Genomic DNA, 15,168 nt, shown 5'->3' with positions numbered 1-15,168 from the left:
GTGCGTAGTACTTCGTTTCGATAACTAATAAATTTTTGCAATAAGTATGTGAGTTCTTTATGACTAATGTTGAGTCCATGGATTATACGCACGCTCACCCTTCCACTATTGCTAGCCTCTCTAGGACCGCGCAACTTTCGCCGGTACCAAACACCCACCATATACCTTCCTCAAAACATCCACCATACCTACATATTATGGCATTTCCATAGCCATTCCGAGATACATTGCCATGCCACTTTCCACCGTTTTGTTTATTATGACACGCTCCTGTTGGGGAACCTAGCAGAAATTCAAAAATTTTCCTACGTAACACCAAGATCTATCTATGGAGAGACCAGCAACGAGTAGAAAGGAGGGAGCATCTACATACCCTTGTAGATCGCTAAGCGGAAGCGTTCAAGTGAACGGGGTTGATGGAGTCATACTCGTCGTGATTCAGATCACCGATGATCCTAGTGCCGAACGGACGGCACCTCCGCGTTCAACACACGTACAGCCCGGTGACGTCTCCCACGCCTTGATCCAGCAAGGAGAGAGGGAGAGGTTGAGGAAGACTCCATCCAGCAGCAGCACAACGGCGTGGTGGTGGTGGAGGAGCGTGGCAATCCCGCAGGGCTTCGCCAAGCACCACGGGAGAGGAGAAGAACTTGGGAGAGAGGGAGGGGCTGCACCAAAGGCATAAGGTATGTTTGAGAGGCCCTCCTACCCCACTATATATAGGGATCCCAAGGGGGGGGTGCGCCAGCCCCTAGGAGATCCAATCTCCAATGGGGCAGCGGCCAGGGGAGGAGTCCTCCCCCCCCCCCAAGGCACCTAGGAGGTGCCTTCCCCTGCTGGGACTCTTCCTTTAGGGTTTCCCCAGGCGCATGGGCCTCTTGGGGCTGGTGCCCTTGGCCCATGTAGGCCAAGGCGCACCCCCTACAGCCCATGTGGCCCCCCGGGGCAGGTGGCCCCACCCGGTGGGCCCCCGGGACCCTTCCGGTGGTCCCGGTACAATACCGATGACCCCGAAACTTGTCCCGATGGCCGAAACAGGACTTCCTATATATAAATCTTTACCTCCGGACCATTCCGGAACTCCTCGTGACATCCGGGATCTCATCCGGGACTCCGAACAACATTCGGTAACCACATACAAGCTTCCTTTATAACCCTAGCGTCATCGAACCTTAAGTGTGTAGACCCTACGGGTTCGGGAGACATGCAGACATGACCGAGACGTTCTCCAGTCAATAACCAACAGCGGGATCTGGATACCCATGTTGGCTCCCACATGTTCCACGATGATCTCATCGGATGAACCACGATGTCAAGGACTTAATCAATCCCGTATTCAATTCCCTTTGTCAGGCGGTATTTTACTTGCCCGAGATTCGATCGTCGGTATACCGATACCTTGTTCAATCTCGTTACCGGCAAGTCACTTTACTCGTTCCGTAACACATCATCCTGTGATCAACTCCTTGGTCACATTGCGCATATGATGATGTCCTACCGAGTGGGCCCAGAGATACCTCTCCGCTTACACGGAGTGACAAATCCCAGTCTCGATTCGTGCCAACCCAACAGACACTTTCGGAGATACCTGTAATGCACCTTTATAGTCACCCAGTTACGTTGTGACGTTTGGTACACCCAAAGCATTCCTACGGTATCCGGGAGTTGCACAATCTCATGGTCTAAGGAAAAAATACTTGACACTGGCAAAGCTCTAGCAAATGAACTACATGATCTTTTGTGCTAGTCTTAGGATTGGGTCTTGTCCATCACATCATTCTCCTAATGATGTGATCCCGTTATCAACGACATCCAATGTCCATAGCCAGGAAACCATGACTATCTGTTGATCACAACGAGCTAGTCAACTAGAGGCTCACTAGGGACATATTGTGGTCTATGTATTCACACGTGTATTACGATTTCCGGATAATACAGTTATAGCATGAATAAAAGACTATTATCATGAACAAAGAAACATAATAATAACTTATTTATTATTGCCTCTAGGGCATATTTCCAACAGTCTCCCACTTGCACTAGAGTCAATAATCTAGTTCACATCGCCATGTGATTAACACTCACAGGTCACATCGCCATGTGACTAATACCCAAGAGTTTACTAGAGTCATTAGTCTAGTTCACATCACTATGTGATTAACACTCAATGAGTTTTATGTTTGATCATGTTGCTTGTGAGAGAGGTTTTAGTCAACGGGTCTGAACCTTTCAGATCCGTGTGTGTTTTACAAATCTCTATGTCATCTCCTAGATGCAGCTACCACGCTCTATTTGGAGCTATTCCAAATAACTGTTCTACTTTGAGCTATTCTTAAATTATTTCTCCATTATATGTATCCGGTCTCTCTACTCAGAGCTATCCGGATAGGTGTTAAGCTTGCATCGACGTAACCTTTACGACGAACTCTTTTACCACCTCCATAATCGAGAAAATTCCTTAGTCCACAAGTTACTAAGGATAACTTTGACCGCTGTCCTGTGAGCCATTCTTGGATCACTCTTGTACCCCTTGACTGACTCATGGCAAGGCACACTTCAGGTGCGGTACACAGCATAGCATACTGAAGAGCCTACGTCTTAAGCATAGGGGACGACCTTCGTCCTTTCTCTCTATTCTGCCGTGGTCGAGCTTTAAGTCTTAACTTCATACCTTACAACTCAGGCAAGAACTCCTTCTTTGACTGATCCATCTTGAACACCTTCAAGATCACGTCAAGGCATGTGCTCATTTGAAAGTATTATTAAGCATTTTGATCTATCCTTATAGATCTTGATGCTCAATGTTCAAGTAGCTTAATCCAGGCTTTCCATTGAAAACCACCTTTCAAATAACCCTATATGCTTTCCAGAAATTCTACATCATCTTTGATCATCAATATGTCAACAACATATACTCATCAGAAATTCTATAGTGCTCCCACTCACTTCTTTGGAAATACAAGTTTCTCATAAACTTTGTACAAACCCAAAATCTTTGATTATCATCAAAGCATACATTCCAACTCCGAGATGCTCACTCCAGTCCTTAGAAGGATCGCTGGAGCTAGCATACCTTTTAGCATCCTTAGGATCGACAAAAACTTTCTGATTGTATTACCTACAATCTTTCCTCACGAAAACTGGTAAGGAAACTCGTTTTGATATCCATCTGCCAGATTTCACAAATATAGCTAATGCTAACATGAATCCGATGGACTTTAAGCATCGCTACGGATGAGAAAATCTCATCGTAGTCAACTCCTTGAACTTGTGAAAAACTTTTCGCCACAAGTCGAGCTTCATGGACGGTGACATTACCATCCACGTCCGTCTTCTTCTTAAAGATCCATTTATCTTAATGGCTTGCCGATCATCGGGCAAGTCCACCAAAGTCCATGGATCCGTTCTCGGATTTTATGGCCTCGAGCCATTTATCGGAATCCGGGCCCACCAACGCTTCTCCATAGCTCGTAGGTTCATTGTTGTCCAGCAACATGACTTCCAAGACAGGATTATGTACCACTCTGAAGTAGTACGCATCCTTGTCATCCCACGAGGTTTGGTAGTGACTTGATCCGAAGTTTCATGATCAATATCATAAGCTTCCACTTCAATTGGTGTAGGTGCCACAGGAACAACTTCCTGTGCCCTGCCACACACTAGTTGAAGAGATGGTTCAATAACCTCATCAAGTCTCCACCATCCTCCCACTCAACTCTTTCGAGAGAAACCTTTCCTCGAGAAAGGACCCGATTCTAGAAACAATTCATAATGCTTTCGGATCTCAATTAGGAGGTATACCCAACTGTTTTGGATTTCATATGAAGATGCATTTTATCCGCTTTGGGTTCGAGCTTAATCCTGAAACTTTTTCACATAAGCGTCGCAGCCCCAAACCTTTAAGAAACGACAACTTAGGTTTCTCTAAACCATAATTCATATGGTGTCATCTCATCGGAATTACGTGGTGCTCTATTTAAAGTGAATGTGGTTGTCTCTAATGCCTAACCCATGAACGACAGTGGTAATTCGATAAGAGACATCATGGTACGCACCATATCCAATAGGGTGCAACAATGATGTTCGGACACACCATCACACTATGGTGTTCCAGGCGGTATTAATCGCGAAACAATTTCCACAATGTCTTAATTGTGTGCCAAAACTCGTAACTCAGATATTCATCTCTATGATCATATCATAGACATTTCATCCTCTTGTCACAATGATCTTCTACTTCACTCTGAAATTACTTGAACCATTCAATAATTCAGACTTGTGTTTCATCAAGTAAATATTCTCAACATCTACTCGAATCATCTGTGAAGTAAGAACATAACGATATTCACTGCATGCCTCAGCACTCATTGGACTGCACACATCAAAATGTGTTACTTCCAACAAGTTGCTATCTTGTTCCATTTTACTGAAAGTGAGGCTTTTCAGTCATCTTGCCCATGTGGTATGATTTGCATATCTCAAGTGATTCAAAATCAAGTGAGTCCGAACGATCCAATTGCATGGAGTTTCTTCATGCATATACACCAATAGACATGGTTCGCATGTCTCAAACTTTTCAAAAACGAGTGAGTCCAAAGATCCATCAACATGGAGCTTCTTCATGCGTTTTATACCATTATGACTTACATGGCAGTGCCACAAGTAAGTGGTACTATCATTACTATCTTATATCTTTTGGCATGAAAATGTGTATCCCTACGACCAAGATTCAATAAACCATTCCTTTAGGTGCAAGAGCACTTATTCAGGTTTAATACTAATCTTGATGGTAGAGGGAGCGTGCGATGTTAGATCACATCAAACTTGGAAACACTTCCAACACATATCGTCAGCTCACCTTTAGCTAGTCTCCGTTTCATTCCGTAGCTTTTATTTCGAGTTACTAACACTTAGCAACCGAACCGGTATCTAATACCCTGGTGCTACTAGGAGTACTAGTAAAGTACACATTAACACAATGTATATCCAATATACTTCTATCGACCTTGCCAGCCTTCTCATCTACCAAGTATCTAGGGTAATTCTGCTCCAGTGGCTGTTCCCCTTATTACAGAAGCACTCAGTCTCGGGTTTGGGTTCAACCTTGGGTTTCTTCACTTGAGCAGCAGCTGAATTGCCGTTTCATGAAGTATCCCTTTGTTCCCTTGCCCTTCTTGAAACTAGTGGTTTCACCAACCATCAACAATTCATGCTCCTTCTTGATTTCTACTTTCGCGGTGTCAAACATCGCGAATACCTCAAGGATCATCATATCTATCCCTGATATGTTATGGTTCATCACGAAGCTCTAGCAGCTTGGTGGCAATGACTTTGGGGAAACATCACTTATCTCATCTGGAAGATCAACTCCCACTCGATTTAAGTGATTGTTGCACTCAGACAATCTCAGCACAAGCTCAACGTTTGAGCTTTTCTCCCTTAGTTTGCAGGCTAAGAAAATCGTCAGAGGTCTTATACCTCTTGACATGGGCACGAGCCTGAAATCCCAATTTCAGCCCTCGAAACATCTCATATGTTCCGTGACGTTTCGAAAACGTCTTTGGTGCCTCAATTCTAAACCGTTTAACTGAACTATCACGTAGTTATCAAAACGTGTATGTTCGATGTTCGAAACATCCACAAACGACGTTTGGGGTTCAGCACATTGAGCAGTGCATTAAGGACATAAGCTTTCTACTGTCCGCATAATCGCTACTTTTAACTTTCAACTATATTTTCTCTAGGAACATAACTAAAACAGTAGAACTATAGCGTGAACTACGACATAATTTGCAAAAGGTCTTTTGACTATGTTCAGGATAATTAAGTTCATCTTATGAACTCCCACTCAGATAGACATCCCTCTAGTCATCTAAGTGATTACATGATCCGAGTCAACTAGGCCGTGTCCGATCATCACGTGAGACGGACTAGTTAACGTCGGTGAACATCTTCATGTTGATCGTATCTACTATATGACTCATGCTCGACCTTTCGGTCTCCGTGTTCCGAGGCCATGTCTGCACATGCTAGGCTCGTCAAGTTAACCCTAAGTGTTTTCGCTGTGTAAAACTGTCTTACACCCGTTGTATGTGAACGTAAGAATCCATCACACCCGATCATCACGTGGTGCTTAGAAGTGACGAACTGTAGCAACGGTGCACAGTTAGGGGAGAACACTTCTTGAAATTTTGTAAGGGATCATCTTATTTACTACCGTCGTCCTAAGTAAACAAGATGCATAAACATAATAAACATCACATGCAATTATATAGTTGTGACATGATATGGCCAATATCATATAGCTCCATTGATCTTCATCTTCGGGGCTCCATGATCATCTTGTCACCGGCATGACACCATGATCTCCATCATCATGATCTCCATCATTGTGTCTTCATGAAGTTGTCACGCCAACAACTACTTCTACTTCTATGACTAACGCGTTTAGCAATAAAGTAAAGTAAGTTACATGGCGTTCTTCAATGACACGCAGGTCATACAAAAAATAAAGACAACTCCTATGGCTCCTGCCGGTTGTCATACTCATCGACATGCAAGTCGTGAATCCTATTACAAGAACATGATCAATCTCATACATCACATATATTCATCACATTCTTGTTGGCCATATCACATCACAAAGCATACCCTGCAAAAACAAGTTAGACGTCCTCTAATTGTTGTTTGCATGTTTTACGTGGCTGCTATGGGTTTCTAGCAAGAATGTATCTTACCTACGCAAAACCACAACGTCATATGCCAATTGCTATTTACCCTTCATAAGGACCCTTTTCATCGAATCCGTTCCGACTAAAGTGGGAGAGACTGGCACCCGCTAGCCACCTTATGCACCAAGTGCATGTCAATCGGTGGAACCTGTCTCACGTAAGAGTACGTGTAAGGTCGGTCCGGGCCGCTTCATCCCACAATACCGTCGAAACAAGATTGGACTAGTAACGGTAAGCATATTGAACAACATCAACGCCCACAACTACTTTGTGTTCTACTCGTGCAAAGAATCTACGCAATAGACCTAGCTCATGATGCCACTGTTGGGGAACGTAGCAGAAATTCAAAAATTTTCCTACGTAACACCAAGATCTATCTATGGAGAGACCAGCAACGAGTAGAAAGGAGGGAGCATCTACATACCCTTGTAGATCGCTAAGCGGAAGCGTTCAAGTGAACGGGGTTGATGGAGTCGTACTCGTCGTGATTCAGATCACCGATGATCCTAGTGCCGAACGGACGGCACCTCCGCGTTCAACACACGTACAGCCCTGTGACGTCTCCCACGCCTTGATCCAGCAAGGAGAGAGGGAGAGGTTGAGGAAGACTCCATCCAGCAGCAGCACAACAGCGTGGTGGTGGTGGAGGAGCGTGGCAATCCCGCAGGGCTTCGCCAAGCACCACGGGAGAGGAGAAGAACTTGGGAGAGAGGGAGGGGCTGCACCAAAGGCATAAGGTATGTTTGAGAGGCCCTCCTACCCCACTATATATAGGGATCCCAAGGGGGGGGTGCGCCAGCCCCTAGGAGATCTAATCTCCAAGGGGGCGGCGGCCAGGGGAGGAGTCCTCCCCCCCCCCCCCCCAAGGCACCTAGGAGGTGCCTTCCCCTGCTGGGACTCTTCCTTTAGGGTTTCCCCAGGCGCATGGGCCTCTTGGGGCTGGTGCCCTTGGCCCATGTAGGCCAAGGCGCACCCCCTACAGCCCATGTGGCCCCCCGGGGCAGGTGGCCCCACCCGGTGGGCCCCCGGGACCCTTCCGGTGGTCCCGGTACAATACCGATGACCCCGAAACTTGTCCCGATGGCAGAAACAGGACTTCCTATATATAAATCTTTACCTCTGGACCATTCCGGAACCCCTCGTGACGTCCGGGATCTCATCCGGGACTCCGAACAACATTCGGTAACCACATACAAGCTTCCTTTATAACCCTAGCGTCATCGAACCTTAAGTGTGTAGACCCTACAGGTTCGGGAGACATGCAGACATGACCGAGACGTTCTCCAGTCAATAACCAACAGCGGGATCTGGATACCCATGTTGGCTCCCACATGTTCCACGATGATCTCATCGGATGAACCACGATGTCAAGGACTTAATCAATCCCGTATTCAATTCCCTTTGTCAGGCGGTATTTTACTTGCCCGAGATTCGATCGTCGGTATACCGATACCTTGTTCAATCTCGTTACCGGCAAGTCACTTTACTCGTTCCGTAACACATCATCCCGTGATCAACTCCTTGGTCACATTGCGCATATGATGATGTCCTACCGAGTGGGCCCAGAGATACCTCTCCGCTTACACGGAGTGACAAATCCCAGTCTCGATTCGTGCCAACCCAACAGACACTTTTGGAGATACCTGTAATGCACCTTTATAGTCACCCAGTTACGTTGTGACGTTTGGTACACCCAAAGCATTCCTACGGTATCCGGGAGTTGCACAATCTCATGGTCTAAGGAAAAAATACTTGACACTGGCAAAGCTCTAGCAAATGAACTACATGATCTTTTGTGCTAGTCTTAGGATTGGGTCTTGTCCATCACATCATTCTCCTAATGATGTGATCCCGTTATCAACGACATCCAATGTCCATAGCCAGGAAACCATGACTATCTGTTGATCACAACGAGCTAGTCAACTAGAGGCTCACTAGGGACATATTGTGGTCTATGTATTCACACGTGTATTACGATTTCCGGATAATACAGTTATAGCATGAATAAAAGACTATTATCATGAACAAAGAAACATAATAATAACTTATTTATTATTGCCTCTAGGGCATATTTCCAACAGCTCCATCATTGTCATATTGCCTTGCATGATCATGTAGTTGACATCGTATTTGTGGCAAAGCCACCATTCATAATTTTTCATACATGTCACCATTGAATCATTGCACATCCCGGTACACCGGTGGAGGCATTCACATAGAGTCATATTTTGTTGTAAGTATTGAGTTGTAATTCTTGAGTTGTAAGTAAATAAAAGTGTGATGATCTTCATTATTAGAGCATTGTCCCAGTGAGGAAAGGATGATGGAGACTATGATTCCCCCACAAGTCGGGATGAGACTCCTGACGAAAAATATAAAAAAAGGAGAAAAAAAGAGGCCATAAAAAAGAGAAAATGCCTAAATAAAAAAATGAGAGAAAAAGAGAGAAGGGGTAATGCTACTATCTTTTTACCACACTTGTGCTTCAAAATAGCACCATGATCTTCATGATAGAGAGTCTCATATTTTGTCACTTTCATATACTAGTGGGAATTTTTCATTATTGAACTTGGCTTGTATATTCCAATGATGGGCTTCCTCAAAGTGCCCTAGGTCTTTGTGAGTAAGTAAGTTGGATGCACGCCCACTTAGTTTCTTTTGTTGAGCTTTCATACAGTTATAGTTCTAGTGCATCCGTTCACTACAAGAAATGTGTCAACTTGTGACCTTGACTATTGGTCACTGAAAGGTCATTGTTTTTCATTTGCGACCTTTTTGTGACCAAAAACAGAAGGTTAAAAGCTGGCGGTCGTAAACTGAAATTAACGACCTTCTCTGTGAGATGGTCGTAGACGTTTACGACCAAAACAGAAGGTCGTTGAACCCATGACCTTTTGTTTTGGTCACTGGCTGTCTGCCCAGGCCACGTCGGATCCGACGTGGCAATCTGAGGTGGCAAAACTACGACCAATTGAAAAGGTCACTGACAAGAATCAGCCCGGTCCGGTTGAGTGTTTTACATAGGCCTAGCCCATTAATTCAGCCTTTATATATTTTTTTTCCTGTCAATTTACGCTAGCTACATAGTCCAAGCCCAACAATTCAGCCTTTTTGGTTTCTAAGACACAGAACTTTACGGTCTATTTCTTTTTGGGCCTCGGCCTTTTAAAAGTTGACTTCTTTTTTGGGCCTCAGCCTTTTTACATGCTATTCACGTTTTGGGCCTTGGCCTCTACAGATAAGTAGGTCCAACTCATCAACTTTCTATTTCTCACATTTTCACAGTACACAAATGACAAATATTTCAAATGAAACAGAACTATATACTTGAAATGATAGCCAAAATTAGCCTATTACAATCTTTACATAGTGTTCATACAACCAGACCAGTACAAAATACAATGTAACTATGAAGTACAACCAGAACACAAGGCATATTGATAGATAACCACGACACTTCATCGTCTTCCTCTTCCAAATTCCAAGAAACAAATCACCTAGCATTAGAAGGATCACGCATCAGAAGAATATAAAATCTTTCAACCATCAATATAGTTTGCTTATAAGAAAACATATGGTCTGATGCTGATGAGATACTAGATTACTAAACACAAATTGCACACTATGCACTCAATTTGATACCTGCTTAACAATTTCAATGTAAACCAACAGTTAAAGCTGAAAAGATGCAAAGCTGAAATCTAACTGATGACTGTAGCAAGAATGCTCCCAGCACAATATCTCAATTCTGCATTTCGAACCAGCACAAGGGTTCAACAAGCCAAGGCATGTTGGTATGGATATTCTGGACTTTGATGCTGCTAGGTTCATTAGTCAAAGGAATACATCAAGAACAAAGTGCGAGCAATAGCAACGGAAATGCATGCGTACCTCATGGAGGAGTGGAGGTTGGCGAAGGCGAGGGCATCGTCGGCGCGGCCGGAGGTGGAGCTTGATGGACGAAAAGTTTCAACATACACTCAGCTCTGTGTTGAATTGGACTGGCCAATCCAGCTCTTAAACCGGCTTGCAGATCGACTAATACTTGGCCAATCCGCACAATAATATAGAGACAAAACAATCAACTTGCTGCACACAAGAGGCAGAGGGGATTTCTTTAAAAGAGAAACAGAACTGGACATAGAGCCACATCCCACATTAATAAATTGTTTGCAACAGCTGTAACATAGAACCAATACAAATGCTGTATGGACATGAACAGCAGGATAAGTGACTACTGGTGAGAAAACTAAAGTTTGCAAGTTCTGCTAGTCTCCCGACCTAGGTACTAGTTCATCAAATAGCATGAATCACAAATTGCTTCAAATAAACATGCTAGAACAAGTAGTTGTTCGTCCGGTGAATCCTGGAAAGTTATTTCTCATGAACCGAAACTTGCTAGGACAAATCACAAATAGACAGTATGCGGGAAGGGTACACAAAGACCAGGAGAAGCAGGGCATGGGCGGCCGCGGCCGCTGTACGCTTCCGCATTTCTAATGGCCATGTAAGCTATCACCAATGTCAATTATTTTCATACAAACATTTTCACTAACACCATACAAGCAAACTCCATTACACAATATGCGGTACATAGGAACAGACGAACAGTCAACACGTATATATCTAGTCAATAAAATATGCCTGCAAAGTTGTACTGATGTAGACATGCTTTCAGTCATATGCATAGGTGTTTCATAGTTGAACAGAATTGACTACCAAAGAAATCAGAATTGAACAGAATTGTCGTGCAAAATTAGTCATATGCATAGGTGTTTCACATAATGAGGGGAGTTCTTGATTAGTTAAGAAAAGCTCAATTTTCAGGAAAGTTAGTACATATTTCCATGCTTGTCTGGCAAAGAAATTGTATTAACTTAACAATTAGTCATGCATAAGTGTTTCACATCAAACACATACAGAAGTGCAGACACTAGCTAGGAACACCTCAATTGTATCAACATACACTACAGTCCAGAGGCACCTCAATGCATTACCGTCACAGTGGGGATGAAAGGTGCTTTTTAATTAAACAGGCACCTCAAATTTAGCACAACTAGGAGAAGGCATCCAAGCACAAAACAGACGCAACCATTCCCTCCTTACTGCAAGGCTCGGTTCAAAACAAAGTCTTCAGCCAAGGAATGGGAGAAGTAAGCAGTAGTACTCGTCAATGTGAAATCAGATATATATTTTTTGGGTTGATGATAAACTCTATCACTAAACTGAAAATTCTTGAACTGAACATTGTATACGGTACGTTTGGTAGTGCTTCACTTCCTGGTTTAATTAGCATCTATTGTAGTATTATTAAAACTTTCCTAAATTATACAGTAAGCACTCATTAATCTAAGAAATACTGTACAGATTTTGAGCGTTTATAAACACTGGCACTGATCTCAAAATGTACACTTAAACTGAACACTGTTAATGTTAGTTTCAGGCATTCGGTACCATTTCGTCCCCAGCTCAGGCAAAACATCAAACATGCAGCATGCAAACCGATAAAAGCACATGTAGAGAAAACGCAGTTCAGCATGTTCTGAATATCTTCACCAAGCTCCATTTCCGATAGTACTTACAGAGTTTACTGGTTGCAGAGTCATCTATGCGTAGACCTCGTTAGCGTCCTTGTCAGCCTGTGGAAAACAAGCAGCATTCATCAGGATTAAATGGTTAATGCTTAAGGACACTAACCCCCACACCTGAACCTGAAGATGAACCAAGTACACCTACATGCATGGTGATGTTGTGGACTTGACACAGCAGCTGCGACGGCAGGCTCGGGTAGTTCGGGATGCGGGAGTTGGGTGTCTTCTTGGTGGTTGCTGCGACCTGCAAGATCAAAAAACCTCAGTAGTCCATGTATGAAATTAAGTGATCTAAATCAGATGACATATACAGGTTTGATGGGTTTTCTTGTGGATTGAGACAGATATCTATCAAGCACTTGACTGAAACAGCAAGGAATCGTCAGCCTCTACCTCTAGTCTGGTACCAAATCCCCACAAAATCATGCGGGCCAAAGTCACAAGCACAAAAGCAGGTTACAACCAAAATCCGAATTTTGCCACGCCAATAACAAAATAACTCACCAGTTGATGCATCGCTGGGAACAACGGCCCTGCCAAGGTTCCATCTAAGCAGCACACATCAACCTGATGCACAAAACCATGAGATTAGCCAAATAACTTGCCAAAATATTTTACACTTTGGCATTATGCATAGCTTAAACAATAAAATCTAGACAATGTCGCATTTCAAACAAAGTGTCACATAACTATAAATATATTAGTCTTAGTCCACAAATAAACTGAGAAAGTATCATAGTGGATACTGGACAGATAGGCAACACAACAGTACATAACAGGTACAGAGTACACAAATAAGCTTAGTTCTACTTCTACACATCTACTTCAACATCTTAGTCTTACACTAGTTACTACTTTGCTAGCAAACAGCCAAACACCAATCAACCAAAATAAGGTAGTTCTTAGCTCTCTGATTCTCTCAGAATTGGTCACAAGTCACAACCAAAATAAGGCAGTTGGCTGCTAGCAAACAACACATAGTACTAGGAATAAGATTGTTAAAAGGCCTAGGATTCAAGGCTGCATAAGGTCTTCCTCATTGTTTTCTTCTGTCACCCCAACCATATCATCATCAGACTCAATATCCTTCAAAGAAAAAGGGCAACAACATAGAAGGGCAACTTATTCTGTACATGATCCTGTTAAACTCGAAACTGATTGAATTTTATCACTACTAACAGAATGGCATAAGGGCAACAACAACTAGTAGTTAGTAGTTGCAGACTTGCGGTTAAACTCAAAAAATGACTGAATTTTATCACTATTAGTAGGCAGTTATTGACTAAAGAAATGACAATTTGCTTACAAGTTACAGCTGCAGTCATTGACAATAAAACTTGCTTACAACCACAGTTATTGATTGAACAAATTACAATAGCTGCCACTCATTTTAATCGATTGAAGAAATCAAAGCAACTTCAGTTTAGCTGAAGAAATTGATTGAAGAAATGATAGTATCCACTCATTTTAATTGTCTGAAGAAATGACAGTAACTGCAGGTTAGCTGAAGAAATTGACTGAAGAAATGATAGCGGCCACTCATTTTAATCGACTGAAGAAAACTTAAAAGAGGACAACCTGGAGAAGGGATGGCGTGTCTAGCTGCTGCCGTTCATCGGAGTAGGAGGTAGAGGGTGGAGCCATTGTGCTGCTGCTGGCGGAAGGTTGGAGGCGGCAAGCAACACCAGTCATCGGCCATGGAGAAAAAATGCGGGGCTCCGGTGTCGCGAGAAGAAGATTGGCGCAGCTCCGATGCTGGTAGAGGAAGTGGGCCGCAGCTCTTATGCTGCTGCAGTAAGGTATGGCGATGGGGAGCAGCTCCGGTCGTGATGGCGATGGCGATGCGGGGGGGAGGGGCTCGCGATGAGGATGGGAGCTGTTGGTTGTGGTCCCGTGGAAGAGGAGAGGGGGATCCATAGGGCGCCTAGCTCGGGTGCTGCTAGCTACGTTCGCCGAAGGCGAGCAGTGAGACGGCGGCATGGTGGATCTTGAATCATGGTACGCTGGCCGTTCATGGCGGCGCGCTGGCCGGTCGAGGCGGAGCAGGGAGCCGGGGCGAGGAAGGAGGGCCAGCAGGGAGACCAACAGGGGACGGAGGTTGTACGCGTGGGCAGCAGAGACCCTCGCGGGAGAGGGTGGAGCAACGGCGCTTGGGGGTGGGGGTCGAGCTCCATTGGAGGGAGGTGGGCGTCGCCGGAGGGAGCAGGCCGAGCGCTCTGACTTGGATTGGAACTGGGAGGGAGAAGGCGGCAGCGGCGATTGAGAGAAGGGGGCTAGGGTTTCGTGGGTGGACGAGGATGAGATGGATATGGGGTGATTCGGGAGGGGGTGAGAGCGACGAGGGGGGTGTAAGCTGCCGTCGGATCCGGCCGGATCCGACGGCAGCTTAACCCATGATCCTTGTGAGCTGATTTTAGACCAATCAGAACATAGTATCCCCTTGGATGATGTTAAGACCATTTAAATTGGTTGTAATCGATTGAAAATAAGATTTTGAATCATGTCTGCTATTTGACGACCTAAGAAATTTATAAAAATATAGAAATAAAAAACCTTCGCATTGTGTCACCAAGTGTGACCTACTTTTCAGTAAAAATAACAAACTTTGAATAATGTTAATATCATTAAAAAAAGAGTTATAAGATATGAGTATTTTGTAAGAGAAACATTTTTCGAGTGTCCAAAATTATATTTTTATAACGAACCTAGCAAATATTACACATGGCTCAGGTGAAAATATTTTTTGAAAATGATCACTCAAAAATCTTGGTGAAAAAGAGTTTCGATCCACCTTTTCCAGTGCTCAAAATGAGTTTTTTTCAGTGCTCAAAATGAGTTTTTTTGTG

At 43.9% G+C, this 15,168-nt stretch overlaps 1 protein-coding gene across 4 annotated transcripts; it reads right to left on the bottom strand.

Annotated features, from left to right (window-relative positions):
• Positions 1-10,064: 10,064 nt before the first annotated feature.
• LOC123115042 (uncharacterized) lies at positions 10,065-14,630 on the bottom strand. 4 transcript variants are annotated; one of them, XR_006456589.1, is made up of 6 exons: positions 13,901-14,630; positions 12,827-12,889; positions 12,468-12,566; positions 12,314-12,370; positions 10,623-10,820; positions 10,065-10,228 (listed from the first exon to the last, which is right to left on the bottom strand). XR_006456589.1 is itself a non-coding variant. In XM_044536343.1 (5 exons), the coding sequence occupies exons 1-4, from the start codon at positions 14,300-14,302 to the stop codon at positions 12,338-12,340; spliced, it is 597 nt and encodes a 198-aa protein (XP_044392278.1). In that variant the 5' UTR covers positions 14,303-14,630; the 3' UTR covers positions 10,065-10,820; positions 12,314-12,337. The 4 variants fall into 4 exon arrangements, 2 of the variants coding, with proteins under 2 accessions (XP_044392278.1, XP_044392275.1); XR_006456588.1 differs by having other exon boundaries at positions 10,623-12,370; XM_044536343.1 differs by having other exon boundaries at positions 10,065-10,820.
• Positions 14,631-15,168: the final 538 nt, after the last annotated feature.

The sequence above is a fragment of the Triticum aestivum genome, chromosome 1B (genome assembly GCF_018294505.1).
Source record: "Triticum aestivum cultivar Chinese Spring chromosome 1B, IWGSC CS RefSeq v2.1, whole genome shotgun sequence".
Taxonomy (NCBI): domain Eukaryota; kingdom Viridiplantae; phylum Streptophyta; class Magnoliopsida; order Poales; family Poaceae; genus Triticum; species Triticum aestivum.
The sequence above is the reverse complement of the archived record's forward strand: the minus strand, read 5'-3'. Positions and strand labels throughout refer to the sequence as shown.